Below are 25,258 nucleotides of genomic sequence, written 5' to 3' on the forward strand. Positions count from 1 at the left end.
AAATACATTGCTGTTAAAAGTCAATAAAAGTACCCCAGGTCAGCTAATCAAAAAATGCAGTGAAAAGATGTTAAATGTTTAATATTTAGATCAGAGTTTTCTAAGTCATGATATACTCACCAAAAATCACTGGCAATACTGACAAATATTTTCTACAAAGACTTTTTCATAATCTTTTAAATTATGAAATATGTTTTTCTGACTATATACAAAAATTTAAAAGCACTTTTTTAAAAAAAGTAAAATAATTAGTTCCAATTCCACAAATCAGATTTAGATACTGTTAAAATGTTGGTGTATTATCTGACATATCTTTTATAAGCAGAGACCCAAGATATATTTCTTCATATACCTTTTCCTTAACACAAGTTCATAAGCATTTTTCTGTCATCTACTTTTTTCAAACATCTATTTTTTAAAAATAACATACATCATTCACCATGTACCAAAATTAACTTATTCCTCCTATTACTGAACATGTTGTTCCCAATTTCTTCACTCTTCTAAATAATACTGTGTTTACATTTTTTTTTTAAGTTTTTCTTACACCTGCTTATTTCTTTAGATTCCTATAGACAGATTAATTGGTGGCTGGCAACTAAGAATCTTCCTACGGTTCTTGACATATATAACCAAACTTCATATTGCCTTTATTTTCTAATATGCTATTTTGGATGCTTTCTGCCTGCATGTCTCACAAATGACCCATATCCTGGGCATTGCTTTAGAGCCTTTCTCAATACCAACTGTCTGATGTACTATGGAGTAGTGAAAAGGGCACTGGGTTAGGTGTAAGAAAACACGGGTTTTGATTCCAGCTTGAGCACTTGCTAAATATGACCTAAGTCAGTGGTCGGCAAACTCATTAGTCAACAGAGCCAAATATCAACAGTACAACGATTGAAATTTCTTTTGAGAGCCAAATTTTTTAAACTTAAACTTCTTCTAACGGCACTTCTTCAAAATAGACTCGCCCAGGCCGTGGTATTTTGTGGAAGAGCCACACTCTGCGGACCATGGACCTAAGTGATTGAACTTCTCAATAACTCAATATCTTCATATGTAAAATAGGGTTAATGAGACCTGCCCAACTTTCCCCTTAGAGTAGTTGTAAGGATGAACTGAAACAAATCGAGTGAAAATAAAGTGAAATGACTTCCTTCTTTAAAAATCTTGTTTTAGCCCTAGCTGGTTTGGCTCAGTGGATAGAGTGTCAGCCTGAGGACTGAAGGCTCCTGGGTTCAATTCCAGTCAAGGGCACACGCCGGGGTTGTGGGCTTAATCCCCAGTGAGGGGAGTGCAGAAGGCAGCCGATCAATGATTCTCATTATTGATGTTTCTCTCTCTCTCCCCCTCTCCCTTCCTCTCTGAAATCAATAAAAGTATTTTTTTTAAAGGTAATTGGTAGTATCAGTGGATTCCTTACTTAGTAATGCCTAAGGCCTGAGAGGAACTAGTCATTCTGAGTTCTTTACATACAGATGTGATCTAAGTCAGCCCCACCTTTAATCTTAAACTTGAAAATTTTCTCTTTTTACCTTTATAATGAAATTCAGATGTCCTACACATATATATCTCCTTAGAGCTATCCTTAACTGTATGAAACAGTACTGTTCTTGGAGTCCACAGAAGCAGTGTTGCAGTTTGTCTGCCTTCCCCTTCGCTCTGCAGAGCTCTGATTTTCTCATTCTTCCCAGCTAGATTTTCTCCTATCTGCAGGTCCTGCAGTGTCCACCATTCACCATGTGGACATACAATACATCAATACTACCTCCTTGCAACTATCATTTCTTCAGCACCCAGCCTTAGTTATCTACCAATATCCCATCACAATATTCTTTAAAGTTGAAAAAAAATTTAATTTCAAAACAGAGCTACCTACAAATAATAAAAGGGACCAAATAAATACTTGCGGAACTTGAGTTCTATGTGTTTGTACCTCATGGTTACTGCTATCAAAAGTTGATCTTGAATAATGGAAGTTTTGCTACTGTAATCCTCCTGTATAGTAACTGGGAGCCTAGACTTAATCAATAGACTTGAGTTTCACTCTTTTAGGCTTTGTCACCTTAGGTAGGTCACTTAATCGTAGATTTGCAGTACCTCTACTTATATCACAGGCCTAGTGTGATAATTAAATACATGAACACAAATATAAGTTTTTGGCTCTCATTATTTTTGTCAAACTATTTGGGAGAAGCAGGGCCCTTGAAACAGTAAAGGAATATCCAGAGTCCATACTCAAAAATACTCCCTCACATACATTGTACCAATTAGACATTCATTCTGATAAACAAGCTCCTCTTTCAAATATTTCCTGGTAGAGCTAGTCCTATTGTTCATTCATACTTTTGCATACTCTTTGGTATTATAGGATTCACATGTCATCTCTTCATTAGATCACTGATTCTCAAAAGGGAAGAGTAAAGCTCTCCAGCAGCTGTACTTTGAAATGTCATTTTCAGTATTACAAATTTTTACTGGGTGGGATTGGGAAGACCCTACTGTTTTTGTTTAGCAAACTTCCAGAAGTACATATCCACAAAATCTTAGATAAGAGGAAAGGAAAGGAGGACTAGATAACTAAGTCTATCCCACCTGGCGTGGCTCAGTGGTTGAGTGTTGATCTATGAATCAGGTTTCGGTTCGATTCCCGGTCAGAGCATATGCCCAGGTTGCGGGCTCAATCCCCAGTAGAGGGCATGCAGGAGGCAGCCCTCTCATCAAGGATTCTCTCATCATTGATGTTTTTATCTCTCCCCCTCTCCCTTCCTCTTTGAAATCCATTTCTAAAAAATGAAATAACTAAGTCTCAGTAAATGAAAAAGGGAGTAAGTTTTACTAAATGCCTACCTACTCCCTGCAGAGCATTTCCACAGTTTATCTGATCTAAAATAGACTTGAGACCATATTCTTTTTTAAAAGAAATAAGAAAAATGACAAAAGATATAGACCAACACAAGATGGACTGCTACTTTCAAATGCCTATTCTTCCCTGAATCCTTACCTTTCCATCCTTACTATGGATTTCACAGAAAGGAGCTCCTATATGCCCTCCCTTAATCCTGAAGAACTCTATACCAAACTCAAATTGGAGCAAAGGGTGAAGAGAAGGTAATTTGCAATGAATTTATAGCACTAACATGAGAACTGAGGTATTTTAAGGGAATTGCATAATTTCAAGCTAAAATGATCATCCAACCCTGCAGATGTGGTTCAGTGCTTGAGGTCAGGGTTTGATTCCTCGTCAGGGCACATGCATAGGTTGTGGACTCGATCCCCAGTAGGGGCATGAAGGAGGCAGCCCATCAATGATCCTCTCATCATTGATGTTTCTTTCCCTTCCTCTCTCTAAAATCAATAAAAACATTTTAAAAAAATAAATGAGCCTCCATAACGAACTATATTAAGTGCAACTTTCCACACCAAAAGTAGTTAGAGGCCTTAATGCAGTTCTTCTAGAATATCTTCCATGAAACTTTAAACAAAAGACTTCAAAGAAATGTTTCTACAACTTGCCATTTTGCTAAAGAAAAAAAGGGGGAACCAAAACCCAACAGTGGGTAAAATATACTACTACAGAGTATCATTTAATACCTATATGACTGAAGAATTGAGCCTCTATGCATCAGTTTTCTTATTTGTAAACTAGAGGCCCGGTGCACGGATTCATGCACTGGTGGGGGGTGTGGCCTGCGGGAACCGGCCCGCTGTGGGAGCGCTGCTCAGCCAAGCGACTGTGGACCTGCCCTCTGAGCAGCTGCTGAATGAGGAAATTAGTCTGAGCTGATATTCTGGGGTAATGTCTTAGATAAAGGTGTGTTCTGTGTCCTGGAGGAACCTGGCTGAGAGCTCTGCACTGCAAAGCCACTTGGTGAATGTCCTTGATATGTGATGCCAGGTTGGTGACACCATCGGGGATGTTCAGGGCAGCCCTGCTCCAGGATCCTCAGCCATCAGGACAGCCTCCCTGGGGGGTCCACAGACACATTCCCTCTTGCCATCCACCTATGCCAGCTCCCTGCGCTCTTTCTAGGAACAGTGGTCACCAATCAGTGGTCTGCAGACCACTGGTAGTCTGTGAGGTCTGAAAGGTTGGCGACCACTGTTCTAGAACACACCTTAGAGGGCCTGCATCAGCTGGTGGGTTCAGGCCAGAGTCTGGATTGTCTCAGGTATTTGATAGGTGCAGAGACTCAGCCTCACTCTGGGCCTGCTAGTGGCTGCTCCCGCTGCAGGAGCAGCGCTCATCCCAGTCAGCTGAGCGGCGCTCCCACTGCGGGAGCACACTGATCACCAGGGGGCAGCTCCTGCTTTGAGTGTCTGCCCCCTGGTGGTCAGTGTGCGTCATAGTGACTAGTCAACCGGTCATTCTGGTCGTTCCACCATTCGGTCTCTGGGCTTTTATATGTATAGTAGATAGATAGGTAGATAGATAGATAGGACCAGTACCTGTCTGCCTATCATAATTACTGTAGGTATAAAAGATACTGTATCCCACATGCACTCTTGTACCTCATTGGTCACTGATACCCAGACTGACTCCTTCCCTTTGCTGGACAGTACCAAATGACATCTATACAAATTCTTATAAATTCTGAGCTGATCTGACACGAAATGCTGATATTGGTGAAGATAACAGAAAACCATAATACACCACAAGAAGCCATGCACAAACCTGTTAAAAGAGGACTGTCAATTGAAATAATATAAATTTCATATTTGAAACTTGTTTTTCTAAACTTGATTGTAACCTTAAAACATTTTACATAACCTGTAACAACTTGTGAAAGAATATTTTCTAAGCAACTATCAATAACTACAAAATTTACAACTACATTAGAAAATTATTTTTCTATTTTCTATGGAAAATGGTAGTATAAATTATATGAAGCACCGAAGTACATGCATAGCAAAATATGAAAGGAATATTACTGACGTGTGAGGCAGTTAACAAGAATATCATTTTTCCTGAACTTTGTGATATATAAGGTATCTGTCAGCTTTAAAATTTTTTAATTTATTGTGATTTATATTTTCATTCTACATATTTACTTTCATACTTAAAATACATCTCATTAACATGGTAGTATCTTATAATTTATGACAGGAAAAAAACATACTGATATCTTCATTTCAAACAGAAATAAATATGACACCAGCTTGCAATGCTCCCCTCCAGGAAATCTTCAGTGCCTAGCAGTTTATTCATTCATTAAGCCCAAGCTATATCTGCCTCCTCTACTGAGCACTTGGACAGTGACAAGAGTCCAAAGAAATGAAAATACAGTGGCAGAGACCATTCTTTAAAGTGAAAGTACCATGTTTGAAGTCTGAGAGGTAGGCAACTGTGAAGCATGGAAGATTATGAAGACGTGCGCAGGGAAATCCCAGTAGAAGGTAACCTTTTAATGTATGTAGAAATGAACAGTCTGAGAAGTGAACAAAGGGGAAGAAGGATTTTCCAGGCAGAAAGAAAAGGTAATGGGCATGGACTAGAAAGTGAAATCAAATTTTCATTCTATAAATAATGTATTAGTCAAGTTAGAAGAAACAGCAATATTTTGCTGTAAAGTGGCTTCCTCAAAAGTATAAAGTACCTCAAAACTTGAGAGGATTTAATTATTTTGAATATAACTCAAATTTTTTAAAACGTGCCAAATATTGCCAACCCAGCAATAACTGGGTAGTTTAGTCAAGGAAACTGAAGAACCTAACAGTCTTCTTTTTTATTTTTATTTTTTTTTGAGCATCAGCATTTTATTTTTTAACCTTATTTTTATTGTTGGCACTATTATTGTGTCCCCAACCTCCCCTCACTTTGCCCTCCTCCACCCAAGCCCCGGCATCCATCCGCCTTCCCTCTGGCCATATGTCCTTCGGCTAATCCCTTCACCACTCTTGGTTAGAGAAGTAAAACAAAATAGCAAAAAAAAAAAAAAAAAAAGGGCAAAGACCAAAAGTTCTAGGAATACATTATAAATGTAAATTATTAATAGTTAAATAATAGAAAAGTATTCACAATGTTAAAATTATCCTAATTCTCAAAAGTTAACTTTAATTTCAAAACCAGTTTGGAGTCAACTGTTACAGCTTACTTAGATGGCTACGTAAATCTAAAGCACTTAGGGATTATTGGTAGGACTCTAACAATTACTCCTAGTATACACAGCTCCCCCCCCCCCCGTTTTTTTACCCATCAGTGGCAACCTCAGCTAAAAACTCTTGAGTAATGCCCTGCTGTCAGTGCTCCTTTTAAAAACGATTCTTCCTGAAAACTTCCTAAGAATGAATTCTAAATACGTCTTATATAATGCACAGAAGCGAGTGAAATCCCCTAGACAACATGCAGCGTTAAAACAAGTTACAAAAACCGGGCCCCCGCGGTCGACTTCGCCAGGATTCTTTTTTGTTGTTTTAATCGGCCCGGGGCAGCAGCATAGGTTGAAAGGCGGAGACTGGAATCGCCTGCCAAGTCTCGGTACTCGGTCACACAGAGGCAGCGCCCGCAGGTTCACGCCAAGTCCATCCCCCACCCTCTTTCGCCATTCATCGCGTTCCCCTCCCCTCCCCCATCATGTGACCGCAGCCAGGACGAGAGGCTTGTTTTTCCCCTCCGTTCAGCCCCAACGCGCAGGCGCCTCGGAGCCCATTCATTCGAACTGCGTAACAATGAGCCCGGGGGCCCAGCGGCTCCGCGAGCTCCCCAGCTCGGATCGCGCTCCCATCGCACCCGAAGGAGGCTGCGCCTCACTGGGGCCCCCCATCTCTGGCAGGTCCCCACCATGGGCCAACCTCCCACCTTCCGCCCACACGCGGGGAGTTGAAGTCAAACTTTCCTGAGCAGCCCCTGCGCCGCGTCTGCCGGTTCACCGGCCCAGGTCTGCCGCTTCTCCGCACCAGGTCGGGCCACCCACAGCGCTACCTGGCTCGGAGCAAAGTCCTCACCTACTCTTCCCCGCCCCCGCCCCCGCCCCCGAGACCCCCCGAGCCGCGCTACCGCGAAGCCCAAGTGAGCTCGCGGGGGACGCAGGTCCCGTGGGTTTTTAACGGGCAGTTAACTGGATGGTTAATTGTCTCCACCGTGAGGGCAGCCTCTCGAAGTCGAGGAACACGGACCCGAGCTCTACCGGCCGTTCGTTCCCCTCGGGATCCTGCCCCTCCCTTCCCCACCCCCACCCTTTCCCGAAGTGAAAGACAACAAACCCGCCGCGGAGTGCGGGCAGCCCGGGGAGGGCGGTCCTGGCCGCGACAACACCACCAGCAGCTCGCGTAACCCCTCTCCAACTGACGCCTGCCTCCCGGCGTACATTACCGCTCCCGCCACCGCTCTTACTCCTCAACCGAAACTTTCCTACTTACCAAACCCGTCGCCATTACCAAGTCTTTCAAGCTTCGTCTTCCCCCTCCCCTCAACCCCCTGGGGGTTGAGCCTCCGCCCAGCTCTTTCGCCCTCTTACTGGTCTGCAGAACTGCCGTTCAATATTTACCCTTTCCCATTGGGTGATACCTTGGCCTGTCTCGGGGGGCGGGCTTGTGTTGACTTTTGTGTTGTGTTTACTGGAGGAAATGGCATGTCAGTCACTAGAATGAGCGCTTCGGATTGGATTGCTGCTGAGACTCCGGGGACCAACGCCAAACTTTGCACCCGAAATGGATTTTGGGTTTGTAGTCTCAGCCTTGGCTTTGTACCTCTGGGAAACAGCACGCCGGAGGAACCGGTGGACTACATATCCCAGAGGTGCGTGTACAGCGCAGTCTTGATAGTAAACAAGAGTCATAGGGACACGTGTATCAGCTGGTTTGTTTTGGTGTCTGGGACAAAAGGGAGGAGGCGGAGGAAGGGAGTGTTTTAAAGCTTCGGCCCCTTCTCTTATTCTGGTCCTGTCTTAGCACTCAGAAAGGCTCTGGCCTCTCGCAGCACCCTTTCCCGTCCGTAAACAGCCAAAGTGTGTCCTTGCTCAAAGTTTGGCAGCTGGCCAAGGTATTGTTTCAGTGCTAGGGGAAGGAGATGACTACACACCAGCGGAAGCAGTAAAGCCTCAGGAGGGACCTAGTCACCCACAAATCTCGGTCCCAGTCATAATGAGGACTATAAAGGTGGTGCTAGGCTTCCGTGAAAAAAAAAAAACAACTAGATTTTCTTTATTCTGAGCCTTTCTTCATCACTCCCAAGACAGTAACTTAAGATTTCTTTGCCAACTCAGTTGTTGCGGCTATATGCCAGGCACTGAGACTTGGGAATGGGCGGTTGAGAGAGAAGCTTAGGGTCTGGAGAATTTACAAAGCTGTAAAAGGGGTGGGGGATGAGGGCGGTTACTATTTGCTTTGAAATTGAGGGAAGTCAGATCGGTGTTTTCCATATTGACCAGCTTGCTCATTGGTTACAATAATGCAGAGGGGTATAATGTGACTTACACTGATAAAATTTGTAAATCATTATCTAAGTTTCTCTGGTGAGTTTTTGGTAACCATTTCCCCCCTTCCTATGGCTTCCCATTGTTGAAAGAAAGAATGTCTTTCCACTAGGAATTCCTCCTTAAATTACTAATGCTCTGTCTGACTCACCAGAGGTGGCTTCTCTGCTTTACCATAACCTTCACTTCAAACATGGTTATCCATCACAGCCCCTCTAGTATATAATTGATGTGTTTACCATTCACATTATAAAGCCACTATAAAGCCTTTTCCCTCTGAACCTTTAGTGTTTAATCGTTTAAGCTGTGCTTTAGGTTTTATATCTTTAGATCATTGTATGTATGCTTAAAGTTTAAGAGGAGGAAAATTTAACAGTAAGAAATCAGTAAAGTCAAACTTTGGAAAAGAACCTGAAATCATAGCTAATTATTTCTTTATTAATTAATTGCATTTCTTGAAATTTTAGATCTGCCTGAAAGCCACATAACAAATCAAGAAATCCAAAATTACACTCATATGTTGAAAAGAGTTTTCAAATTCTTTTATGGATTCCTTGTGTGTACCCAAAAAAGGGCCACATACTAAGCCTGACAAGCTCAGGGGAGGCCAGCATGGCAGCCTTACAAACTCCGAGATCTAAAGTACCTACATAGGATGGGCTGAAATAAAAACTTTCTAGCAAAAAGCAGGTCTTGGAAGGTAGGCATGACCTAGACCAGCCGTGGGCAAACTACGGCCCGCGGGCCGGATCCGGCTGTTCTATCCGGTTCTCTTGCTCTCCCCTCCGCTCCTTTACTTTGAATTTATATTAGTTCACACAAACACTCCATCCATGCTTTTGTTCTGGCCCTCCGGTCTAGTTTAAGAACCCATTGTGGCCCTGGAGTCAAAAAGTTTGCCCACCCCTGTTAGATCCTCATCTTAACTGATAAAGGTCAATCTTCACCTTAACTAAACCTCTCTATTGTCTTTTCACATCTAAGAAAATATACTTTTGGGAAGAGTGAGTAATTTCCTCCCCCCACCCCCAACCCCTCCAGCCCCCACCCCTCAGTGCACAACCACCAGAGCAGAGACCACAAATCCCTTCATGGTGATTGTTGACTGTTAGCTATTTCATACCCACCCATCTAAAAGAAGATGTCTATTCGTTTTACCTTTTTTTAAAAAAATATTTTTTTATTGACTTCAGAGAGGAAGGAAGAGGGAGAGAGAGATAGAAACATCAATGATGAGAGAATCATTGATGGGCTGCCTCCTTCCCTCCGACTGGGGATCAAGCCAGCAACCCAGGCATGTGCCCTGACCGGGAATCGAACCGTGACCTCCTGGTTCATAGGTGGATGCTCAACCATAGAGCCATGCCAGCCGGGTTATCTTTTTTACCTTTTATCCAGTTTCAGAGATTCCCCTACACAACCATCTCCTTTGTTTTCTCCCACCACCCTAATCTATCACCAATTACTAGTAATTTCATGTGACCCCCTCTCGCCTCCTCCTATGATTATAATATGTAAAATAAGGTGCATTCTCTGGAGCATTTTCTCAGTCCCTTGAGATTTTGCTTCCCAGCAGTTGTCATCAGTTTGGCTCAAATAAACACATGAAAATTCTTAAAGGTTTGGACTTATTTTACATTGACACCTGTTTGAATCCTTAAAGTGAATTATTTATAAAATAGTCCTTCCTACCATGTGATCAAAGGTTTATTTTTTGTATTCACAAATAGTAATCAAACATACATTTTTCTAAAAATAATACTGATGGTCAAAATGCCAAATTTTTTCCCTGAGGAAAAAGTACAGGATTCAAATGTATCATCATTCCAAGATTAATAGAGTGAACCAAAAAAAGAACTCAACCATGCAATTCTGTATATCCTTATTTTCTTCCTCTTCTAGTTTTTTCAGTAGAGGTTCATTGTGCTTTAGAATTGAAAATATAAACTCCAGCCCTAGCTGGTTTGACTCAATGGATAGAGTATCGGCCTGAGGACTGAAGGGTCCCAGGTTCGATTCCTGTCAAGGGCACATGCCTGGGTTACCGGCTCAATCCCCGATAGGGGGCGTGCGGGAGGCAACCAATCAATGATTCTCTGTCATCATTGATGTTTCTATCTCTCCCTCTCCCTTCCTTTCTGAAATCAAAAACATATTTAAAAAAAGAAAATATAAACTCCAATGTTAATTTTCTTGATAAAAAGAAAAACCCACATAATTCACCTCACCATTTAAAATTAAAACCTGAGATACTTATGTCTAACTCCCTCCATGGAATTAAAAACCTTCCCCTCCTCCCAAAAATGAGTTTTCAAAATAGCTTGAGCCACTCCTTTCCCCACTTCTGGGCATAAACTGTGAGGTCTGCTTTTGACTAAACCTTACTTTAAAAGATTTTTCTACTTGTAAGTTTTACTGAAAGCTTTGTAAGGGGGTGAAATACTTCCTGTCTCTGTGGCCTTCAGGCTAAAAGCTCCAGCTGTAGATATCCACTCTTCCCTTGATATATAAGAAGCCTGAATTTTGAGCTCTCTTAAGATGGATTTGAGTATTGGTTCTCCCATTTCTTGAGCTCCCTTACTCCAAATTCTGATGTATTGAATATTGGTCTTATCTTAGAAGCATGGGGCACACAAACCGAGTGCCTATAGCAGCCTTAATGGAGATATTCTTATTGCTAGGTACTGTGATGGAATGTCACCGGAAAGGGGACCTTTGGCTGGTCTGCAAGGCCCAGCCTGTAGTGTGTGAGTTCTTGAATTCTTGCAGGAAAAATTCAAGCTTAGCATAGAACAGTGGTCGGCAAACCGCAGCTCGTGAGCCACATGCGGCTCTTTGGACCCTTGAGTGTGGCTCTTCTACAAAATACCACGGCCTGGGCGAGTCTATTTTGAAGAAGTGGCGTTAGAAGTTTAAAAAATTTGGCTCTCAAAAGAAATTTCAGTCGTTGTACTGTTGATATGTGGCTCTGTTGACTAATGAGTTTGCCGACCACTGGCTTAGAAGAAACAACAGGATAGCCTAGGCTGGGCTGCCCTCGCTCTCCAAGAAGTCAGAGAAAAGGGGGCCTTGGGAACAGGTTCAGGGACTAGCCTGTGACCAGCTGCTGCTGCCCATTGCTCCCCAGGTTGCATGTCTCGTGGGGTCCTTTACAGTTTAGGAGGTGCGTGCCTGTGGGGGAAAGAGGGGAAAGGGAATGGCAGGGACTGCTTCCCAGAGGGAGAGCACCCACTGGGTCCTTTGTCCTGAGGCTTTGATTTCTCTCTTCTAGCGGGAATCCTAGGGGAGGTCTCAGGGAAGGGTTAGCCGAATAGTCATCAGTTTTCTAGGTGTGCTTCTCCAGGGCCCTGGTCTTCACTGATTGCTCAGTGTCAGGGCAGAGGGTCATAGTCATTTGCAGCTGGTCCTGGTGTAGCCCACATGGTTTTGTTGCTTTTCTGGGTCTGGAGCTGAAATGCAGCTGAGGCCTAGATGTTATCTCTAGGGAGGTGACCTTTGGTGTCTGCTGTAAATTGCCGACCAGTTTGTGCAGCTATTTGTCTCAGTTTCCCTATTCTACTTGTCCTGGCTTACTGGCCTGTCTCAGGAAGCATAACTTTAACCTCAGATCAAGATATTATATATTATTAAAAGTAATAATTTATCTTTCAATAGCACTATAAAGTTGTTTCTATTCATTCATTCAATATAAAGTTGTTTCTATTCATTCATTCAAAAAATATTCATTTAGTTCCCATTATTTGTTGACCACTTTGCTAATTGATAAGGATACAAAGGTGTTTTCACATACTTTCATTTTTTTCCAAGTCATTGAATATAAGAGCAAAATTCTGATAGTTCAGACACAACTGATTAAATATCAGCATTAGAATTCTCTCTGAGCCAGGCCAGGCCGGCATGGCTCAGTAATTTGAGCGTTAGCATGGGGTCCCCGGCTCAATTCCTGGTCAAGGGCACATACCTAGGTTGCAGGGTCAAGGGCATGTACCTGGGTTGCAGATTTGAGATTTAATCCCTGGTTGGGGCCTGTGTGTGAGACAACCAATCAATGTGTGTCTCTCACATCAGTGTATCTCTCCTCTCTCTCTTCCCCCTCCCCTTCCATTTTTCTCTAAAAATCAATGGGAAAAAATATTCCAGGGTTGGCGACCGCTGTACTATTAGGACTGTTACTGGAGAGGGGCTTGTGTCTCCCCTCGTTGTTTGTGGAAGTGGGGTTCTTGAGGTACCACTGAAATAAGCATTTCTAGAGGCCCCCACAGGAGGATGAGATATAGTAGAAAGCTTTATTTCTGTAGAATTACACTTCAGTCTACTCATAAAAGAAGCGTGTCTGCTACCAAGGTCTCTATTTAGATATGCTGCTTGTGAAGCTAATTGGATGCTACTCTGATATTGTCTGAAGCTGTCCACTGGGTGTGCTGGTTTGGGGGCCTATTGGGAGGGTCATCTCTGGTGCAGGTTTAGTGTCAGACACTGCCTGTGACTGGCCCTGGGAAACTTGTTTGGAGCTACAAAGCAATCCAGTTTGTGGCGGCTTCTGATGGGCCTAGGTGTGCGCAAGAAGGATCAAGCTGCGCATCAAGGTTTGTTTTTAGCAGCACTGTAACTGGGGGCAGGTCAGCAAAGGTCCCTAGGAACCCTGAGGTCTGCCTCCTCCTATCTCTGCCTGCCAGCTGCCTGTTAGGTCAGTCACTGAAAGAGCCTCTGGCAGTACTCATGTTGCATGCAATAGGTTCTCAGTGAATCACTAAGTAGGGTGAGAGGTATTCTCCAGAAATACATGGGGTCAATCTTGGTGCCAGGGCTGGATCTAAGGCCCAAATGTCCCAGGGTATATACCAAGTCTAGCTGCCACCTGCTAGGTGCTCACACCCCTTTGTGGTATGGCAGGATCTCAGAGAGTCATCAAGGTGAGGGTAACAGAGTTTATCAGGCCTAAGGAGACCAAGATTTGACCTTGTGAAGGGAAGGCTTTGTACCGGTTGGGCATGTGACAGGAAAATTTCCCATCCGAGAGACAAGCAACTCAATCCCTGTCCCAGATTCTATCTGTAGCCTGATCTCAGCAGGGAGGGGCTACTTGGAGTCAAGAGAGTGGGAGGTGCCTGTCAGGTTCGGGGGAAGTTGGGGTGTTTGGCCCCTACCCCAGAGCCACACAACTCAGACTGTCCTAGATTCTGCCTAGGCTTCAGTAGGCTGGAGCCACCAAGAGTCAAGAGAGTGGGGCCACTGATAGCTGGGCTTGGATGCAGGCAGGAAGGACCAAGCTGAGCACTAAGGTCAGCTTTTACCATCACCACATCTGGAGGGGCCAGTTCAGCAAAAATCCCCAGGCACCCCGACAAGATCTGTCTTTGCTTGCCTCCACCTGCTGGCTGGCTGTTATGCTCAGTCACTGAAAGAGCCTCTGGCAGAGTTGGGATGAGGGCACAAATGGATCTCCCATGAGGAAGAAGTGGCAGTCAGGTTCAAGGGAAAGTGGGTGGAATGGCCCCCACCTCAAAGCCACATAGCTGTCACTGACACCCCCTAAGTCTGCCCAGAACTCTTCCCACTGGCTGCTGACTCCTTAGCAGGGCCTAAACTCCCCAGGGTGGGGCAAGTGGGCTTCCAGAGCATGGAGCTATTGCTTTCCCCTGGCTGATGCCACAGGGACTAGAGTGCCCCACCCAAAAAAGATGGAATCCATGATATGGGTGAATGACTCAGCACAGGGATCCTGGCCAATGTCACCTTAGCTCCTGCCCCAGAACCAAACTCCCGACTCTCCTCAGACGACTCTAGTGTACTCTGCCCTCCCTCCGCCGGAACCCTGGGTGACTGTGAACGAAATTTTGTGTTGGCACTTTAAGAGATGCCTGTGTCTCTAGTGGACTCTGTCTCTCCCTGATGGACAGAAACCCCGCTTCTCTTCACACCAGATATTATGTGGGCATCTCTTCCTGGCTGTGGTGCTCTAGACTGTGGAGTATGTGGTTGAGACCCCACACTTCCCAGGGGGAACCACACACAAGCTGAGATATCCCTCCAGAACCTCAACTCCTGCCCTTGGGAGCAGGGTCAGCCCTGTTCACGTCTCCACCCTTTCTTCCAGTCTTGACATGGCTTCTGTAAGTCCTCGGTTATAGGACTTCTCCTCAGCTAGTCTTCAGTTGGTTATTCAGGATGATTGTTCTTTAATTTAGCTGTAATCCAGTTTGGTCTTGGGAGGTGAGTATAGCTTCCACTGACTTCACCACCATCTTGAAATCCATAATTCTATTTCTCCATCATGTTAATCATTGTAGGCATTAACATAGATAAATATCAGAATCCATTCTTCAGTTATTTAACAAAGCCTTGGCTTATCCAGATGTATTACTTACTCCTCTAGGCTTATACATTATTAATTTTCTTTAAGAATGCCAAAGGTCATCTAGTCCTTGCCAGAGACCTAACATTTCTTGAGAAAAGTAGGGAAAATTATATCATTATTTTAAAGATGCTTTAGAAAGGAAAAGGACTCAGCACTTAATCTTACATATTTCAGTAAAATGCATAGTCCCTTGTTTCATGCACCATGTTTCACTGGCAGCATTTTTGAGCATAGTAAATGGTCTGCTACCTACAAGTGTATAACAGTAAATCAAATACAACGTGTCACAGGTTGTATTTATGTTAAAATATATGCACCAAGCCCTAGTTCATATGGATATGAAGGAAGCATATACACACTCTTTATAGTTATTTAAAATAATTAAGGGGCGACCTGGCTAGTGTTCTCAGTGGTTAGAGCGTTGGCCCACCCACCAAAGGGTCGCAGGTTTAAATCCCGATCAAGGGCATGTACCTGGGTTGTAGGTTCAATCCCCTGCCCCAGTCAGAGCACATACAGGAGGCAACGAATCGATGTCTCTCTCTCACATTGATGTTTCTCTCTCCTTCTTTCTTCACCCCTCCCCTCTCTCTTCCACGCTTTCTAAAGAAAAAAAAATCAATGAGAAAAATATCCTTGGGTGAGGATTGACAACAAAATAATAATAATAATAATAATAATAATAATAATAATAATAATAGTAATGGAAAACCTTTACCTTTATGTTAAAAGAGTGTTCTCTGAGACATTCTTTTTTTCAAAAATTGATTTTAGAGGCAGGAAGGAAGAGAGAAAGAGAAACATCTATTTGTTTCATGCATTCATTGGTTGATTATTGTATGTCCCCTGACTGGGGATCAAACCCGCAACTTTGGTGTATTGGGACGACGTGCTAACTAAATGAGTTACCTGGCCAGAGCCTCTGAGAATTCTTAGCCACACATAATACATCCTTGAATGAAACTTCAACAGAGAATTTCCAGATAGTAGTAAGGATTCTTAGTGATCAGTAACATCCACAAGTCAAATGAGGCATTTTAGATACTTTGACATAAATTCCTTAGCCAGATTATTTGGTAATCTAATATACCATAATTATATAAACATATCACAATTATATTAATAAAATTTTAAAAACTCTATTGCCATTCAGAACCACACTTTCTTTCCACATTATGCTCAGGTTGTTAGTTTTCACATATGCTCTCTCTCTCAGGCTTTCCACATGGTGCAATATGCACTATGGAAGTCATATTAAAAAACAAGCCAGCCCTGGCCGGGTGGCTCGGTTGGAGTGTAGTCCCATGCACCAAAAGGTGGTGGGTTTGATTTCTGGTGAGGGCACATATGTAGGTTGTGGGTTCGATTCCTGGTTGCAGTGTATATGGGAGGCAACCAATTGATGTAGCTCTCTCAAATTGATGTCTATTTCTCCTTTTCCTCTCTAAAAAAAAAAAAAAAAAGTCAATGAAAACATATCCTCAGGCCCTGGCCAGTGTGACTTGGAGCATTGTCCTGTGCACTGGTAGGTTGCAGGTTCAATTCCAGGTCAGGGAACATACCTAAATTGTGGGTTCAATGCCTGGTCTGGGCATGTATGGGAAGCAACCTGTTTCACATTAATGTTTTTTTCTCTCTCTTTCCCTTCCTTCCTCTCTAAAATCAATTAAAAAAAATACTGTCAGGTGAGAATTTTTTTAAAAGGCCAAAAAAAAAATTCATTAAACACAATTAACATAGTATATTATAAAAGTGTGCTTTATTAATAAGGAAAATTTAAATATAACCAATACTGAAAATAATGTAACTGGCACAGCCTCGGAGTTCTTTATTAAACAGGCATTTTTTGCTATTCCATGAATAGTTAGCAATGAGCTTATGTAACAAAATAGTGAATAAAGAATACAGAATGATAAACCAGAAATCTGGAGTTCTGTGTGTTTTTTTATTAACATGGCTTTTAAAATAAAATCAAACAGAAAACAAGTCATGTTATCCAAAGTATTGAGCTAATTTCAGGGCAGCTTCCCTGTTCTGTTAATTAAACTTTGGGACACTGCAACACAGGCTAGGGGAGATGAATGCATAGAAAACATTGCTCTATTCATTTACCTCCCAGTCTACAAAAAAAGAAAAGAAAAAGAAGAAAACAAGTCATCTTCACGTAGTAAGTTCTCTTCCTACAAAAAGTTTGCAAAATTGTTAAAGTGTTCTAAAATGTGGCTGAAGTTATGCTTTACAACTTCTTGTGTATATATATATATTATCTGGTTCACATTTTAAACCACATTTTCATTATACAAGTAAGACCATAAACATTCTCTAATAAGACCACACTAGCCACAGAATAATTTTACTTGTGTATATATTTCTTTAAAACATGTTTCTCAAATGGAATTGATTGGTTAAAAGTCAAGTGGTTAGAATTAATCTCTCTAGACACTGGGGTCATGTAGGCTAGAAATGTAAGGCTATATTGCTTTGGTTGAATATAATTCATCTTACGCAGCCAAAAATAAGTCTATAAATTATCGATGAAAATCTGTTCTGGTTGAGTTCATTCTGTACTAAAGCAAATGGCAAAGCCTAATGGTACACTTGGCATGGGCAGAAATTCCTTTTATCTTTGCATATGATTTTGTTTCTAAAAATTTATTACCACCTTGGAGGAACCCTATGGGAGCAGATGTCTGAAAGAAAGCTACTATGGATTCAAATGAAGAACAAAAATATTCTGTGGGCATGTTAAGGACCCCAAATTATTTTTAGTAAAGATTTTTTTTGTAGTATATATAAGATCTTAGACTTTTAGAAGACAACAAGTAAATTTAAATAGCTTTCCAAAAAAACTTTGTGACATTATATGTCAAACTCAAATTTTTAAAGATAAAGAATACAGAGAATTGCAAATGAAAAAGGAAGCAGAGGGAAAAAGTGTTAATGATCTCTCACTTAAAAGATTCTTCCCTATTACAGTGACTCAGTTGCCTGTCCTTAAAACCATTGGTTACTGACATTATGCCAAAGAAGTCAAAATGTACTTTATTGCAAAAATATAAAAGGTTTTTAAATTGTATATGCTGTTTTATACAATTTCACCAATAGGCCAAGGCCAGCATATAACTTTTCAAGCCAGAAAAACTTTAAAAGAAAAATGATTAAAATTGTACTTACTATATATATATATATATATAATGAGTTGTAAAAAGAATGTGATGCCATGCTGTGTAGCATGATTCATTGCCGAGTTCCCTCTTACATGGGCACAGTCACTGACATATCATTCTGAGTAAGTCAAAACAAACACAGATCGCCTATGATAACATCCTTTAATTATCTTCTTAAACAGATACTTGCAGTATATTACAATCATTTGAATAAACCTTTCAGTCAATTTTGTGGAGTAGAAAATCATTTTATCAGTATGTCAATATTTTTTATGATCTATTTTTTAGAAAGTGATGTTAAAGCCTATTGCCTATTAAATCACTACTCTGTTTACTGATACATTGTAAATGTAAAAAAAGGAAAAAACCGGAAATCACAGAAAATGCTTGGCATCTACACAAACACATTCTCAGTGGACTAACCACTACTGTGTAATTTTGTCACTATAGGTCTTCTTGCTCCATACGTTTGCTTCATGCAGTGGGTTCAACAATATCCATGTTTGTTCCAAACAGGGCAACTAATTGTTCTTCATAGGTGGTGATGTTCCTTTTCATAATTTCCATGCAAGGTCCCAAAAGTCTTTCAAATGCTTGCACATCCATGGCTAAGAAAAGAGGAGAATAAAAGAAACGTGAATAACATTCTTTAAAAATCGACAGAATTTCTGAGTCATTTATGATATTCTGCCTATGTCAATAATGCAATTATCCTATCTAATAATCCTATCTAATAAAGAGGGAATATGCTAATTGACCATCACTCCATCACAAAGATGGCTGCACCCACAGCTGAGGCCAAGTTCCCATAAGGAGCCTTAATGAGCAATCAGCAGGGACCTGAGGCTATACCCTCTCCCGCTCCCCTTGGGGCTTGACAGGGGACTTCAGGCTGCACCCCCCACCCGGCAGGGCTTGACAGGGGACCTCAAGGTGCGCTTCCCGTCCTGGTGCTAGGCCAGGGGACCTAAGGCTGTGCCCCCCTGCCTGGCTGGGCTTGACAGGGGACCTCAGGCCGTGCCCCTGACCCAGAGGGGCCCCAGTGCTGGGTCAGGGGAACTCAGGCTGTGCCCCTGCCCAGTGGAGACTGATGGGGGACCTGAGGCTGCGCAGCCCTCCCGGTGCTGGGCTGGGGGACTTGAGGCTGCACCCCCCCACCTGGCGGGGCTTGATGGGGGACCTCAGGCCATGCCCCCCACCCAGTGCGGCTTGACAGGGGATCTCAGGCCGTGTCCCCCACCTGGCGGGGCTTGACGGAGGACCTCAAGACATGCCCCCTGCCCCAGTCTGGGGTGGGGGACCTCAGGCCACACCCCCCATCCTGGCACCGGGCCAGGGGACCTGAGGCTACGCCCCCTCCTGGCAGGGCTTGACAAGTGTGGGCGGGGACTTGACTCTGGGTCCTGTGGTGAGCCCCAGACTCTGATTTTACTAATTTTCTTTCATCCCTGACACTTCTATTATAATCCCCTTTTAATGTGCACAAATTTCGTGCATCGGGCCACTAGTTATTAGATAAACATACAAGAAAAAGGCGTAAAGATAAAAATGTTCCACTTTCAAAGGAAGTAGAGTCCCTGGGCAATATGATGTGTAATGCAAGGTTGGTGGGAGGTTCCTGATCCTCCTGAGTACATACAGAATCCTCAGAGATGGCAAGGAGTGTGTTCTGTTTCCCTCAGGGTGTACAATGCCATGTTTGGAAGACCAAATGTTACCTTCTACAATTTTTACACTCATACCATTGTCTAATCACTTAAAAATGGCAACCAAAATAATGCTTTTGTCCACTTCTATAACTATATAAGTCAATTTACCTGCCTGTCTCATGCATTTCTAAAAACTAAATTTATAATACACACATGGAAAATATGATCAGTCTTCACCACAGAACTAACTACAAATTAGAATTCACATTGTTTTGCCTTTCAAAAAGGTAAAAAGGCAAGGCTTACAAAAATAGAGTGAATGGCCATTCTTGCACTGCTGGTAGCATGTAAATTGGTACAAATAAAAGTGACTTGGCAATATACAATATATCAAAAGCTATAAAAAGAAAACCCACTTCTAAAACCATTTCTAAGGGAAAATCCTATGTATGGAAAAGTAGTCTATACACATAAAAAAAAAAAAAGCCCTCCCTCCAAATGGAGCCAAAACCCTCAAAATATTTACCAGTGTGTGTGTAGGGGAGGGGGAGGAAAATGAAGGGGCACTGGGCGGGACACTGAATAGTTTATAATGTGCATATTACCCTAACAGAATGTTACAATTTGATGTAATAAAATGAGAATATGCCTAAGTTATAATGAATGAAAAGAGCTGCTCACAGCTGGTGAGCGCAGCGGCGGTGGCGGGAGCCTTTCTCACCTCCGCGGCAGCGCTAAGGATGTCCGACTGCTGGCTCGGGAGTGGGCCTAAGCCGTCAGGTGGACATCCCCCAAGGCTCCCAGACTGCAAGAGGACACAGGCTAAGCTGAGGGACCCCCCCCACCGAGTGCACGATTTCTCGTGCACCGGGCCTCACCAGGGCCTGAGCCCACAACCCTGGCATGTGCCCTGACTGGGACTCGAACCGTGACCTGGTTCATAGGTTGATGCTCAACCACTGAGCCACCCCGGCTGGGTTATGTGAAATTATTTTTTTTACAAATGGCTTCCACAAACTGATTTTATAAAGCAATGAATGCTTCCTTTGTTATGTTGGAAACCATAAAACCTGTGGACCCTGTAAAATAATCTGTACAACATGGATACATAAAATGCAGACACAACATCAACCAGGAGAAGCATGCCCACTCTGGTGAGTCCTACCTAAACATTTGACAGTCCCAATGGCGTGTGCAGAGGCTGCTCGAGGTTTGTTGGTTACCAGAGCAAGTTCTCCAAAGTACTGTCCCCGAGAACACCGAGCAATTTCCACTGCGCCGTTCTCTTCCGCTTCTGCTTTACCCTGACAAGGTAATTAAAAGCATCAGCTTTTACTCTGCATGTTGAAAAAACAAAAGTTAACCTTAGTCTAAACATCAAAAAGAAAATTTATTACGTTCTTAGCTAATATGTGGATTTTTTAAAACTCACCTTCCTTTTCATAGTAATTTTCACTTCTCCAGATTCTACAATGAAAAAAGAATCAGCCAAATCTCCCTATAAGAATAAAACAAAAACAGAGAGTGAAAATGCAAATTTAGTTGACAAAAATCCTCTTGCCTATCAAAACCCTGAAGTCAATCCAACCCCAATGTACAGATGATTTGCCTGGAAAGTGAATCCCCATGGGGAACAGGCTTTATTTTTCTTCCTAAATAGAGGTTACAATAGACAATCACAAAGCAATGATTTCATTTGTAAAATTATCTGAAATAATATACTCTCTACCTTAGCATTTCTGAGTCAAGAAAATATGGCAAATAACGGTGGGTAAGAATTCCACCCAAATATCAGCCTGGGTAATGGCACAGATGTTAGAAAAGGCAGCACCCGTTCCCAGCAGCACCTGCCCAGTCAGCAGGAATGGCAGCAGGTGCTGTGCATGCTGTGTTGTCCTCATGTAACAAGTATTAGCATGATAGCCCAAGATAAGCCATGGACTTTCAAAGAGAATACACCCAGACTTATTTGGAAACTGTAGATATGGATCCTGATGTTTTGACTGCAGTTAGGGACCAAAGATGCCAGTTTACTGACAATCTACCTCAAGGCCTCAAAAACACTGGGGGCTTTGGGAGCTGGGTAAAAAAGGTGAAGGGATTAAGCAAAAACAACAAAAAAACAAAACCCTTAAAAAGAAAGAAAGTGTCATTTCTAACTGCATATCCATTTTTTCTTGGTGGTGGTTTATTTTTTTGTTAAATATATTTTTATTTATTTCAGAGAGGAAGTGAGAGGGAAAGAGAAACATCAATGGTGAGAGACAATCATTGATTGGCTGCTTCCTGCATGCCCCACACTGGGGATTGAGCCCTCAACCCAGGCATGTACTCTGACCAGGAATCAAACCATGACCTCCTGGTTGAAAGGTCGATGCTCAACCACTAAGCCACGCCAGCAGGGCTTGGTGGTGTTTTGAATAAACTCTGCTTTGATTTCCAATGCTGCCTTCTAAATTAAATAGTATAATATAAAAGACAGTAGATACTGACTTTTCCTGAGCCTCTCAAAGTGATTTTGAAGAAATTTAGATACTGCATTTCTAGAATTGTAATACTAAAGAGTTTTGAAGTATCAGATTACATCACAGAATATTGAGTCAAGATTTATATTATACTAGAGGCCCAGTGCATGAAATTTGTACGGGGGTGGGGGGTGTCCCTCAGCCTGGCCTGCACCCTCTCCAATCTGTGACCCCTCGGACATCCCTCTCACAATCTGGGGCTGCTGGCTCCTAACTGCTCGCCTGCCTGCCTGCCTGCCTGCCTGCCTGCCTGATCACCCCTAACAGCCTCTGTCTGCCTGATTGCCCCTAACCACCTCTGCCTGCTGGCCTGATCGCCTCCAACTGTCCTCCCCTGCTGGCCTGATCACCTCCAACTGTCCTCCCCTGCTGGCCTGATCACCCTCTAACTGCTCTCCCCTGCCAGCCTGATCTCGCCCCTAACTGCTTGCTCCCCCGCGCCAGCCTGATCTCGCCCCTAACTGCTTGCTCCCCCACGCCGGCCTGATCTTGCCCCTAACTGCCTGCTCCCCTGCGCCAGCCTGATCTCGCCCCTAACTGCTTGCTCCCCCACGCCGGCCTGATCTTGCCCCTAACTGCTTGCTCCCCTGCTGTCCTGATTGCCTCTGCCTTGCCCCCCCCCCCCCCCCCACTGTGGCTTTGTCCAGAAGGAAGTTGGACGTCCAGAAGATATCTGGTCGACCTGGTCTAATTAGCATATTACCCTTTTATTAGTATAGATAGTATAGACATGTATGCTTATAAATGCTTAATAGACAATACCTCAAAATATCTTAATAAACTCCAAGTAAAGTGTACATATCTCCTTTCCCTTATCTTTACATCAGGTTTTCATAAGCACTTCATGTTAACTTTTCAAGTGTTTTAAATCATAGTAGGTCTATCAACTGCTGTGTAATTTAGTTTTCAAAACATGCTCTAAGTCCATGTAAAACTGGTGAAATCTGAGTAAGGTCTATGACCAATGTCAGTTTCCTAGTTCTGATACTGTGCTACACTGATGCAAGATCACTGGGAGAAACTGGGTGAAGCGTGCATGGGGCTTCTCTGTACTATATTTGCAACTTCCTGTGAAGCTATAATTATCTATAATAATAAAAGCGTTAATATGCTAATTAGACCAGACATCCCTCCGGCCGTCCTTCTGGACGACCTTCTGGATGAAGCCGGGGCTGGGAGGGTCTATGCAGCTGCTGAGCTTGCATCGGGCCAAGGCAAGCCGCCGTGGCTGTGGGGGCCGAGTTCCTTGCATGAATTTTGTGCATCAGGCCTCTAGTGTCAAAATAAAAGGCTAAAATAAAATCATCTCAAAAGTGCTCTATATTTTTTATCAATTTATATAGTAGAATCTTAGCCCTGTTTTCTAATTTGATTCCACTTTTTCCCAACCCATCACTGCTCTAACCTGTAAGTATGTGGAGTGGAGGGGACAGGACAGAAATTGATTTACTTATTTGCCTTCTAAAACAATTATTCTTTCCTCTGTCTCACAGACTTTGAATCTTTTTTTCACATATACCCAAAGAAGACACAATATTTAATTTTTTTTTAATCCTCACCTGAGGATATTTTTTCCATTGATTTTTAGACAGAGTAGAAGGGAGTAATGGGGGGGGGGGGCGTTTAAGAGAGAGAGAGAGAGAGAGAGAGAGAGAGAGAGAGAGAGAGAGAGAGAGAGAGAGAGACCGATTTGGTTGGCTCCCAAATAAGCCCAGATGGGCCGGGGATGGAACCTGCAACCAACGTATGTGCCCTTTTGACTGGGACTTCAGCCCATGACCCTTCAGTCTGTGGGCAATGCTCTAACCACTGAGAAATACCAGCCAGGGCAAGAGAGAATATTTTAGATAAATAGTACAACACAATATAATATGTGATAAAAAAATAAAAAATCTAGCCCTAGCCGGTTTGGCTCAATGGATGGAGCGTCAGCCTGCAGACTGAAGGGTCCAGTTGAGGGCACATGCCTGGGTTGTGGGCTCAGTCCCTAGTGGGGGGCCTGCAGGAGGCAGCCAATCAATGATTCTCTCTTATCAGTGATGTTTCTCTCTCTCTCCCCCTCTCCCTTCCTCTCTGAAATCAATGAAAGTATATTTAAAAATATTACAGAATCTATTAAAAATCTGTTTAAATCATTTGCTCAATACTCCAAAAATATAACTAGGAATAAGGTACTATCCACATGCTTTATTTCTGAACTTCAACTGTCTTCATAAATCCTACTTATTAGCAGCCCTATTCTAACCAAGGCATGTATTACTACTACTGACTCCAACTGGATCTTAGAAAAGATTTGTGGTTAAATAGCATGTTAACCCTTACTTAGTATCTGGAAGCCAACACAGTATACAGTACAGTGTGTCCCCTTCTTGGTTAATTTTTTCAGGGAGCAGCCTCAGTGTCATTGTGAATTGATCATACAAAATTCTAGTATCTTCCAATGTACCTTCTGAGTCCTTATTAATTTCACCTGTTTTTTTCCTCTTATAAATGGCATCTTATTATTCTTTATATGCATGTCATGTACAAATATAAAATTATGCAGAAATGCATTTGATGATTTAAGATATATTCATTAGGAGTTAATTATATAAATAAAAGTATTCAAATAGCTTAATGGCTATAAATTAAACCATTTTTAAACTGGTCATTGGTAAAAATAATATTCATTTAACCCATCACTACATGCTAAAATTCATCAAGATATATACAGTGTATAAGAACCTTTTGGGATAGAACCTTAAACTATATTGCATACAAAGGATTATACCTGAGCAATGATTTGTTCTCCATCGTTGTATACTTTGGTGCCTATCACATCTACCACTTTCAGGCGTTCAGAAACCTACCAAAGAAAAAAGAAGACTATTAAATAGATTAACTGGGAAATCTTATCTATTTCAGAGGTTTAAAAATTGGTAGCGTAAAAGCCAAGTAAACCGAACAGCATGTGGGTTTGTGTGTGTTATATTTAACAGCCAGTATTTTAAAATAAATTTCTCACAAAAATTTGAATTTCCAGCTTCTCTTGAAAAATCAGTAGAGCCAGCAACATTCAGCCTGCATTTTCTCCTGGCAACAATAAACTATGGTGAAATAGCAGCTGTTTCTTTGGATGGAGCACATGTTCTCCAGTTTACCA

General features: G+C 42.4%; 2 protein-coding genes across 3 annotated transcripts in view; both read right to left on the bottom strand.

The window, feature by feature from the left end:
- HBP1 (HMG-box transcription factor 1) overlaps positions 1 to 7,414 on the bottom strand; it is a 36,469-nt gene extending 29,055 nt beyond the window's left edge. The window contains exon 1 of one of the 2 annotated variants that reach the window (XM_080663907.1): positions 7,363 to 7,414. In XM_080663907.1, the coding sequence (XP_080520033.1) occupies positions 7,363 to 7,377 (15 nt within the window). In that variant the 5' untranslated portion in view covers positions 7,378 to 7,414. Of the gene's footprint in view, positions 1 to 7,206 lie in introns of both variants that reach the window. The other variant, XM_080663908.1, reaches the window with a different exon arrangement.
- Positions 7,415 to 16,508: 9,094 nt separating this feature from the next.
- PRKAR2B (protein kinase cAMP-dependent type II regulatory subunit beta) overlaps positions 16,509 to 25,258 on the bottom strand; it is a 78,909-nt gene continuing 70,159 nt past the window's right edge. The window contains exons 8-11 of the mRNA XM_080666985.1: positions 24,887 to 24,961; positions 21,024 to 21,089; positions 20,757 to 20,895; positions 16,509 to 18,550 (exon numbers count right to left, since the gene is read on the bottom strand). Of these exons, the coding sequence (XP_080523111.1) occupies positions 18,417 to 18,550; positions 20,757 to 20,895; positions 21,024 to 21,089; positions 24,887 to 24,961 (414 nt within the window). The 3' untranslated portion in view covers positions 16,509 to 18,416. The remainder of the gene's footprint in view (positions 18,551 to 20,756; positions 20,896 to 21,023; positions 21,090 to 24,886; positions 24,962 to 25,258) is intronic.

This window comes from Plecotus auritus (assembly GCF_963455305.1).
Source record: "Plecotus auritus genome assembly, chromosome: 4".
In the NCBI taxonomy this organism is placed as follows: domain Eukaryota; kingdom Metazoa; phylum Chordata; class Mammalia; order Chiroptera; family Vespertilionidae; genus Plecotus; species Plecotus auritus.